The sequence below is a fragment of the Solanum tuberosum genome, unplaced genomic scaffold, assembly GCF_000226075.1.
Source record: "Solanum tuberosum cultivar DM 1-3 516 R44 unplaced genomic scaffold, SolTub_3.0 scf00227, whole genome shotgun sequence".
Lineage (NCBI taxonomy): Eukaryota > Viridiplantae > Streptophyta > Magnoliopsida > Solanales > Solanaceae > Solanum > Solanum tuberosum.
Genome location: NW_006239150.1, coordinates 803254 through 814500, shown reverse-complemented (window position 1 = coordinate 814500; position 11247 = coordinate 803254). Strand labels below are relative to the sequence as shown.

The window sequence follows — 11247 nt, the reverse complement described above, 5'->3', positions numbered from 1 at the left end:
TTACTTGGAGCAATCAATGTTAGGGTCGATAGATATGTAGGTAAGGTTGCATAAGGCAGGGAGCTTTGCTGCTTTCTGAAGATCTATAGGTAAAGTTTGTGCAGCATTCTTGAGACATAAGCAGATGGCTTCGCGATCAGGGCAATCAGACTCTTGAAATTGTTTGTCAATAATTTGTGCTCCATTGCAACAGGCAGTATTAGGGGAATCGCTTCCACTCATTAAGAACCCTTCGCATGGTATCAATAAATTTGAATTCACATATTCGCATTCAGCGTCTGCATTTGCTAAAACAAAACAAACAGACATCAAAATAAGTACTAGTACAGAGTAAGTAGGAATTATGTTACTTGACATCTTTAATTTCTTTCGAATTTAAAAGAGCTAAATAACGAAATTTGTAAAGGAGAAAGGTATATGAATTAAGTGAAAAATTGGATGTTAATTTATAGTGCTTTAAGGCATGCTCAATTTGTCATTTTACTCCTCTATATAACCAACTCTAAGATTGTTTTTTAAAAAAAAAATCATTTTCCTCATGAAATGATTCTTCCTTTTTTTAGTATGACTTTTAAAATTATTGATAAATAATGACTTTTGTAATATCTACTTTTTGGGGGGTTAAGGATCAGAATACTCCTTTACTTTCGTTTATTAGTTAAATATGTTCTTTCATTATATTATTGGGTCAGATATACCCGTCTATGAAAATATTTAAATATGCCCCTAATTTGAATAAAATTTAAATAATTCATTCCCTTCTTTTAACCTGACCCAATATCCTTGCCTTCTTTTTTAATTTATCATCATAAGAGAAAGGAAAAGGGTAGAAAATAATCATACGCAAAATTGTTCATCTTTCGTAGTGGGGGGTGGGGGAGATTTTAAAATAATTGGATTAGCTATGCTAGCAAGTTTCTTATAGAACTTTATGGAGAAGGAGGTAAGCAACACCTTAAAATGGGAAATCGTTTACTAGGATAAATAACTTGTTGATAATTATTATTAGATTTCGTATTCAAGATTTTGAGAGGATGAGTACATTTAAGTTGTCAAAAATGAGCCCAACTATAGGTAATCCGTCCAGAATTTTAAGGGTTGGATTCAAGATAATTTGAATTGGGTTCAATCCCAACTCATTCAAGCATTAACTCATTTTAAGAGATTCCTCAATTGAGCCCAATTTAATCTCCAATTTCTACCCATTTTAAGACTCTTTATTTGCATTGATATAATGTATGTTCTTATATTGAATTTATGAATTATTATCTATTTTATACCTTTTATGATTTATCTATCCATTTGTAACTTCTTTTCTTAAATTTTTTTGAGTGAAAATTCAAATTGTGGTTATAAAACTTAAATAACAATATATTAAAGGGCAAATTACAGAAATCACGTACTTTTAAGGCAAAATTACAATCTATCCCTTAAAAGTTTATAATTACAGAAACCCCTCAAATGGATACAATAATATAAACGCTGATACATTAATCTGATGCGCGAGATACATTAATCATTAAGTAAGATACATTACATTTTATACATGATACACTAATCTGATGTACATTTTATACATGATACACTAATCTGATGCGTGAGATACAATAATATAAGCGCTGATACATTAATCTGATGCGCAAGATACACTAATCTGATGCGCGAAAATGAGGGATTTTGGAGATTTGTAAAACTTATAGGGGATAATGGCAATAAGTAAACTAAAAGGTGAGATTTCTGTAATTTTTCCTATATTAAAATTATTGAGATTAAGCGGGTCATGACCCAACCCGTTTTTAAGCCCATTTGAGTCCAACGAGCCAAAAGTAAACTTGGGCGGGTCAAGACCCAACCCAATTTTTATTTCAACCCATTTTAATATCTCCAATTTCAACTCAACCCGCCTATTTGACACCTCTAAGTACATCATTATGAAAAAATAAATTTAAGGTTGACTGATTTAACCTTTAAGTTCTTAATACCGAACCCGTCAATTTTATATATGTGTGTGTGTGCGTGTGTGCGCGTGCGTGCGTGCGTGTGTGCGTGTGTGTCAAAGGTATTGAGATCTGTTGAACCCATTGAATGAAGAGAGTTTTACACAAATCTCATAGCGTTAAGAGTTAATTACATCCTATATATCTCTACTCTTTTCCAAATTACAAAACTTCATTAAATTTGGTGTAATTCGGATACATCCCAAAACGTCATTATACATCGCGTTCCATTTTCGAATACATCCCTCAATGTCTCGATACATCACTCAACTTTCCCGATACATCGCATAAAGTGATGAATCCAACCGATACATTGATCGCATAAAGTGATGTATCCAACTGATACATTGATCGCGTAAAGTGATGTATCCAACCGATACATCAATCGTGTAAAGTGATGTATCCGAGAATAGGAGAGAGTAGAGATTTTTGTAATTTTTTTCAAATGGTAGAAATTTTTTATAAATATGGTAAAATAAGTTGTGTATTTAGATAATTTTTCCTTGCATGTATGATATATATCATCCAAGACTATTAGTTTTAATATATACATTTGGTTTATTTATATAAAAATTAATAGTACTAAGAAATTATGAATTTTCAATGTGATAGACTTGAATTTTTTGAAAGATTAATGCAAAAAAATTTAGTTAAAGTCCAAAAAGTTCTACCAATAACCACTTAGAAAGATGTTGCTCAATTTTTGAAAGATAAATATAAGATTTAAATTTCCAACCTTACTTAAAGAGGGGCACTCAATCATTATCATATTATATGATACTTCGAGCACGTGAATTCAATTACATTTATATTTAAGTATTATTAAAAAAAATATAACACTCATTCATGATCTTGATAAAAGAACATAAATTCAAGTAAACCCAAAACTCCTCAAAGTACGCCCTCCCTCCGTCCCATTTTATGTGTTACTTTTCAGATTTCTAAATTCAAACAAGTCTATCTTTGACCGTAAATTTTTCATCTTTTGAACATTTTGAATTATCAATTATTGTGACTTATAGTACTTTTTACGTAGTTTACAAATATATAACTTTCGTTTCAAAAAAATTGAAGATTTCATGCGCAAATTTCTGGTCAAATTAACTTAAACTGTTTGACTATCGAAAAACGAAAAGTGTCACATAAATTGGGATAGAGGGAGTATTATTATTATCATAAACGTATGATAGAAATCATCTAACAAATTCAGTTTAGATCATTTTAGTAAATTTCAATTACTTAAAATAACTTGACATACATTTGATAATCAATTATTTTCTCATTTATGGAATTCTTTCCCATATGTACCGCTGAGGCAAATAGTTTGCAGCTTATGTAACTCACTTTTTTACTCATAAAAAATAACCTAAAACATCCGTCACTTAGTAGGCGTTTGGACATGTGATTTCATATCTCGATATGAAATCAGACATCAGTACTTAAAGATATGGATGATTGGAGAACATTATTGTGCTATTCTGGAAAATGGTTATTTTTGCATTTTACTCGAATTACACAACTAATGTGTGAGGAAGTAGTTAATGGATCAAAAAGAAATTAGATTATACACTAAGCTTCAACAACAATATAGTATTTTCTTATTCATATGAGTATAAGCAAGGCTTTTTTTCCACCAACACAAAATAGATGTTACATAGTCCTTTTAGTAAAAACATTGCATTATAGAATGGAAACTTGTATATCACTTCTTCTAATGGAATTCCAGTACTTGTCCTTCAAACCCTACAAGAGAATATATAAAAACATGTTATGACATATATCTCAATTGTTATAATTAGATATCGAGCATTGTCACTAAAATGTAAAACGAGAAGTGTGTCATATAAATCAAAACAGAGCATATAGGTAGACGTTACTTAGTGCAATCAACATTAGGATCGATGCGTATTGTGGTAGTAAAGTTGCATAAAGCAGGGAGCATTGCTGCTTTCTTAAGATCTATAGGTAAATTTATTGCAGCATTCTTGAGACATAAGCAGATGCTTTCGCGGTCCGGCTTATCAGAATCTTGGAATTGTTTGGCAATAGTTTGTGCTCCACTGCAACAGGCAACACTAGGGGAGTTGTCTCCATTCATTAAGAACCCTTGGCATGGGAATAAATTCGATATCACATCTGTGCATTCAACGTCTGCATTTGCTAAAACAAAACAAAGAGACATAAAAAAGAGTGATAGTAAAGAGTAAGTAGGAATTATGTTTCTTGACATCTCTTCTTTTGGAATTTAAAGAGCTAAATAAGTGAACTAGATAAAACGGAATCGGAGAGAGGTATATGAATTAAGTGAAAGATTTGATGTTAATTTATAGTGCTTTCGAGGCATGGTCAATTTGTCATTTTACTCCTCTATATAACCAACGTCCAACTCTATGATTATTATTTTTTATCATTTTCCTCACGAAATGATTCTTCCTTTTTTTAGTATGACTTTTAAAATTATTGATAAATAGTGACTTTTGTAATATCTTCTACTTTTTGGGGGGTTAATAGTCTTAATATTCCTTTACTTTCATTTATTAGTTAAATGCTTGGGTCAAAAATATCAGTCTATTGTCATGAAAATATTTAAATATGTCCCTAATTTGAATAAAATCTAAATAATTCATTCCCTTCTGTTAACCTGACCCAATATCCTTGCTTTTATTTATTTTTTTAACTTATCATCGTTAGGAAAAGGAAAAGGAAAAGAGTAGAACAAATAATTATAGAGTTTTAGGCTAAAATCATCCCTTAAGTATAACTCCAATTTAGAGTACATTTTTATAGTATAATTGTGAACAAAAAATATCCTTCAACTATCCCAAAACTTGCTTAAACATCCTTTCTGTTAACTACTATTAAAAAACATGTGCTAAGCACGACTCCCCCCAAACCTCCATATGCTATAGCTTGATTTTTTTCATCTTCATAAACAATAGCACACATCTTAGTTGGGACTTTCTTTCATGCTTTTGTGCAGAAAAATAATCTGCTACAATTGTCCCACTTTCAGTCTATCCTTAAGCAATGCGTCCCTAACCGAGGGTTGGAATTAATTGCTCATATAACTGATCATTGCACTCAAGTATTTGGAAAAAACTAATAGCACTGAATAATTTAAAAGATGCGCAGTGGTTAGAAATTCTGGAGACCTCTTGAGACGAAATTTGGAGAGGAAATTAGCAATGAAGATGCATTTATATGAGACAATAAGGCTCATGTTAATAAGAAATTCATTAAATATCTACTTTTTGGGGGGTTAAATATCAGAATATTCTTTTACTTTCGTTTATTAGTTAAATGTGTTATTTTTTATATTATTGGGTCAGACACATCAGCCTACAGTCATGAAAATATTTAAATATGCCTTTAATTTGAATAAAATCTCCTAAAAACCAAACAATAATATCCAATTTCTCCTAAAATCTAAATAATTCATTCCCTTCTTTTAACCTGACCCAATATCCTTGCCATTTTTTTTACTTATCATCGATCATAAGGAAAAGGAAAAGAGTAGAAAATACGCAAAATTATTCATCTTTCATAGTGGGGGAGATTTTAATTGGATTAGCTATGCTAGCAAGTTTCTTATTATGGAGAATCTAAGCAACACCTTAAAATAGGAAATCGTTTAGGTAAATAATTTGTTGATAATTATTATTAGATGCGTATTTAAAATTTTGAGAGGATGAGTACATTATTATGAAAAAATAAATTTAAGATTGATTGATTTAACCTTCAGGCTCATATTACTGAATCCATCAAATTTTAAATTTATAGATCTAAAATTATTTTTCATCTATTCAAATAGTAGTATAGTAGTATATATATATAAATATAGTTATAGTCAGATGTGTCAAAGGTATTGAGATCAGCTAGACCCATTGAATGAAGGAAATTTACACAAATCTCATAACGTTAAGAGCTAATTACATGTTATTCCTACTCTTTTTCAAATTACAAAAATCCTTTAAATTTGGTGGAATCCGAGTATGTTTTTTGATACATTGCATCTCGATTTTGATTACATCCCTCAATGTCCAGATATATCGCGTCTCAGTTTCGGATACATCACTCTACGTCCCCAATACACCGCGTAAAGTGACGTATTCAAGAATAGGAGAGAGTAGAGATTTTTGTAATGTTTTCAAATGATAGGAAATTTTAGAGAATATGATAAAATAAATTATGTATTTAGATAATTTTTCCTTGAATGAATGGTATATCATCCAGTACTATTAGTTTTAATATACACATTTGATTTATTTATATAAAAATTAATAGTGCTAAAAAATAATGAATTTTCAATGTGACAGACTTGAATATTTTGAAAGATTAATGCAAAAAAATATTTATTAAAACCCAAAAAGTTCTACCAATAACCACTTAGAAAGGTATTCCTCATATTTTGAAAGATAAATGTAAGATTTAAATTTCGAACCTTACTTAAAGTGCGTCATCATCACACATATTCACATTATATGATACTTCTAACGTGAACTCACACATTTATATTTAAGTATTATTAAAAAATATGACACTATGATTCATGATCATGATAAAAGAACATGAATTCAAGTAAACCCAAAAAACTCCTCAAATATCATCAATAGAGGAAAAAATAATAATGGAAAGAAAAGGTTGGTCTTGAATGCAAGTATGATAGAAATTAGAAATCTAACTGATTCAGTTTAGATCATTTTAGTAAATTTCAATTACTTAAATAACTTGACATACATTTGATAATCAATTATTTTCTCATTTATGGAATTCTTACGTATATGTACCACTGAGGCAACTAGTTTGCAGCTTAGGGAAAAGATAATATGTCAAATGGTCACTCAATTATGGATAACTTTCTCAGAAAGTCACTCAACTATGAATAGTTTTCTCAGAAACTCACTCAACTTTATTTTATAACCCTAAAGCCACTCAACTATGTATAGTTATATCAGAAAGTCACTCAACTATGAATAGTTATCTTAAAAAGGTAATCAACTATTGATATTTCAAATAGAACGTCACCCAACCAATTTAAATAATTTTTTCATTAAAATTTGTTGATTTTGAAAAATTTATTTGAAGCTAAATTTTTAAGAAATGAAAAAGTTCTCATTGTAATCTTTTTATTGTCATGTCGCACTATACTTAAGTAATATATATAATACAACAAAATTTAATACTACAGAGTATAGTTAGTAAAACAAAATTATATCTAAAGTACCAATATAAGTTATATTATAAATACAAAAACAAACAACCCTGTTACGTATTTTATATAAGAAAATTAGCTTATAATGGAGTAATCAGTTAATTGTGTCAACGTTTGAACAGTAGTTGGACAATAACGAAGATTCCAATGTTTCTAATTATATGAGAAAAATTAGAATAGCAAATTATGTCGTCATATTTGAGTGATTGCTTTAAATATTATTTTAAATTCATCTAAAATGAAGTCTTGATATATATATATATATATTTGTATATAATTTTAGTGGGGTGCATCAATATAATGATTAAAATTGATATTTTTCTATTTTTTAAAAATTTAGTATAAAATAAAAATCTCATGTCAACAAAATTTAATGAAAAAATTATTTAGATTGGTTTAGTTGAGAAAACTATTCATAGTTGAGTGACTTTCTGAAGAAAGATATTCATAGTTGAGTGACCATTTGAGATATTATCTCGCTTATGTAACTCACTTTTTTGCTCATAAAAATAGCCTAAAACATCCGGTCACTAGGCATTTGGATGGACAAGTGATTTCATATGGCAATATAAAATCATTATATGAAATTGTTACTTAAAGATATGGATGATTGGAGAACATTGTCATGCTATTCTGGAAAATGGTTATTTTTGAATTATTTGTCCCTAAGGGTGTGGAAGTAGTTAATGGATCAAAAAGAAAGATTATACACTAATTAAGCTCAACAACAATATTTTCTTATTCATATGAGTATAGCCAAGGCTTTTTTTCCACCAACACAAAATAGAATTTAATTTACATAATATAATTGGGATAGTGTAGCCATATTAGAGTCCCTTTAATTAGTAAAAACGTTGTATATATGATAGAATGGAAACTTGTATATCACTTCTTCTAATGGGATTATATTCCACTACTTGTCCTTCAAACCCTACAAGAGAATAGAAACAAAAATGGTAATCAGCATCCATACAATATATATTGTTATTACTATGATGATATATATATATAGACAAAAAATGAATGTTGTAGACAATACATAAATCTTTAATTTCATCTCCCCCATTTCAAAGGTTATTGATTAAGCACGAAACTTAAGAAAGAAACATACATAGACTTCAAAAATATGTTTGAGTAAACGTTAAGAAAATGGTCAAGACTAGGTAATGGAGGATTGTCCAAGTCAGATAAAAAGACAACACATTGATCGTCTTCACCACTAATGTGATGAGACATTCACATTATATTATTGACAACTTAATTACTCTGACATATATATATCTCAATTGTTATAATTAGATGGAGCATGCATGTCACTAAATGTAAAACGAGAAGTTATGTGTTATATAAAACTAACAAAATAGAGCATATATATAGGTAGCACAAGTGAAGACGCTACTCAGGGCAATCAATATTAGGATCCATAATAAGGTTGCATAAAAAAGGGAGATCTGCTGCTTTCATAGGATCTATAGGCAACTTTTTTAAAGCATTATTGAGACATAAGCAGATGCTTTCGCGGTCCGGCTTATCAGAATCTTGGAATTGTTTGTCAACAGCTTGTGCTCCACTGCAACAGGCAACACTAGGAGACTCGTCCCCCTTCATTAAGAACCCTTGGCATGGGGACAAATTAGACATCACATCTGTGCATTCAACGTCTGCATTTGTTAAAACAAAACAAAGAGACATCAAAATGAGTGATAGTAAAGAGTAAGTAGGAATTATGTTTCTTGACATTTTTCCTTTGGAGTTTTAAAGAGCTAAATATAAGTGAACTAGATAAAAACGGAATCGGAGAAAGGTATATGAATTAAGTGAAAGATTTGATCTTAATTTATAGTGCTTTAAGGCATGCTCAATTAGTCATTTTATGATTCTTCCTTTTTTATAGTATGACTTTTAAAATTATTGATAAATAATGACTTTTGGAATATCTACTTTTTGGGTACAAGGGTTAGAATATTAATTCCTCCAATTTCTACTTTCGTTTATTAGTTAAGTTTGTTCATCACTATATATTGGGCTAAATATACTACTCCCTCCGTTTCAAAAAGATTAATCTGGTTTGACTTGGCACGAAGTTTAAGAAATTAAAGAAGACTTTTGAATCTTGTGGTCCTAAATTAAAGTTATGTCAAAGGTACAAAATTGCCCTTAATCTTGTGGTCTTAAACATGCCACGTGGAAAGCAAAAAGTAAAATGTTACCAAAAAAGGAAAGAGGTCATTTTTTTGAAACTGACTAAAAAGGAAAGGAGGTCATTCTTTGTGAAACGGAGGGATAATTTTATAACCTTTATGCAAATATTTAAAGGGCAAAGGACAGAAATCATATACTTTTAAGGCAAAATGACCATTTGTCCCTTATAAGTTTATAATTACAGAATTCCCTCAAACTGATACAATAATATAAGCGCTGATACATTAATCTGATGCGCAAGATACATTAATCGTTAAGTAAGATACATTATATTTTATACATGATACACTAATCTGATGTACATTTTATACATGATACAGTAATTTGATGCGCGAGATACATTAATCTGATGCGCTGATACATTAATTTGATGCGCGAAAATGAGGGATTTTGGGAATTTGTAAAACTAATAGGGGATAATGGTAATAAGAGAGCTTAAAGGTGGGATTTCTGTCATTTTTCCATTATGCCCCTAATTTGAATGAAATCCCTCAAATCAAATAAAAATATCCAATTTCTCCTAACTAAATCATTTCCTTCTTTTAACCAGACCCAATATCCTTTTATTTTATTTTTTACTTATCATCATAAAAAAAACGAAAAGAGTAGAGAAAATATGATCTTTCATAGTGTGTGGGGTGGGGTAGGGGATAGGGGTAGATTTTAAAATAATTGGATTAGCTAGGCTAGCAAGTTTCTTATAGAACTTTATGGAGAATGTAAGCAACACCTTAAAATAGGAAACCGTTTACTAGGGTAAATAATTTGTTAGATAATTATTAGTATAAGATGTGTATTCAAGATTTCGAAAGGATGGTATGTTATTAAGAAAAAACAAATTTATCATTGACTTGGTTTAAGCTTTAAGTTCCTATTACTGAACCAGTCAAACTTTTAAATTTATAAAAAAAATTATCTATCCAAATAAATAAATATATACATCCCCGATTATTATTATCATAAACAGATCTAGGAAAAATAATAATGAAAAGAAAAGGTTGGTCTTGAACGCAAGTATGATAGAAATTTGGAGAAGCTTTTCCATTAAGTTGATAACAATCAAAATCATCTAACAAATTCAGTTTACATCATTTTAGGAAATTTCAATTACTTAAGTAACTTGACATACATTTGATGATCAATTATTTCACACTAATGGGATTCTTACGTATATGTACCGCTGAGGCAAATTGTTTATAGCTAATGTAATTTAGTTTTTTTCACATAAAAAATGCCCTAAAACATCCAGTACAATCACTAAATTCACGTATATACGTAACAGATATATATTGTATAAATAGTGTATAATATAAATATATAATGCATAATTATATATAAAAATTGTATATATATCCATACACATTGTTATACATATTTATAGATTAGGGAATGTAATGTATCTATATTGTGTAAATAATGTATAACTACGTCTATATAATGTAATGTATCTATATCGTAAGACTTCACATAGGATGAATGCGTCTATTTGTCTCAATTTTATACAAGTTTAAGTGTTTACTTATGCACATCCAAAATTAAAGGGTATACATGTCAATTGAGATCGAGTTAAAAGTCAAGTTAAATTTTGTTTTTTTGTTGGTCTTCAACTTTTATTTTTTAATAATCAGAAATCATATAATAGAAATCTTGAATTTGTCCCTAAGGATGAGGGAGGGGAAGAGAAATAGTTAATTATGAATAAAAAAGAATGATCATACACTAATTAAGCTTCAACAACAATATTTTCTTATTAAATATGCGTATAAAGCAGGGCTTTTTCCCACTAACACAAAATAGATGCTACATAATTTTATATTTAACATAATATAATTGGGA

At 29.4% G+C, this 11247-nt stretch overlaps 1 protein-coding gene across 1 annotated transcript; it reads right to left on the bottom strand.

The window, feature by feature from the left end:
* On the bottom strand, positions 1-357 carry LOC102595137 (non-specific lipid-transfer protein-like). Its single transcript, XM_015313019.1, has one exon. The coding sequence runs from the start codon at positions 355-357 to the stop codon at positions 1-3; it is 357 nt and encodes a 118-aa protein (XP_015168505.1).
* Positions 358-11247: the final 10890 nt, after the last annotated feature.

What these genes read in the sequence shown, in the direction of transcription:
- LOC102595137 (XM_015313019.1), bottom strand. Translation starts at nt 357, where the DNA reads ATGTCAAGTAACATAATTCCTACTTACTCTGTACTAGTACTTATTTTG.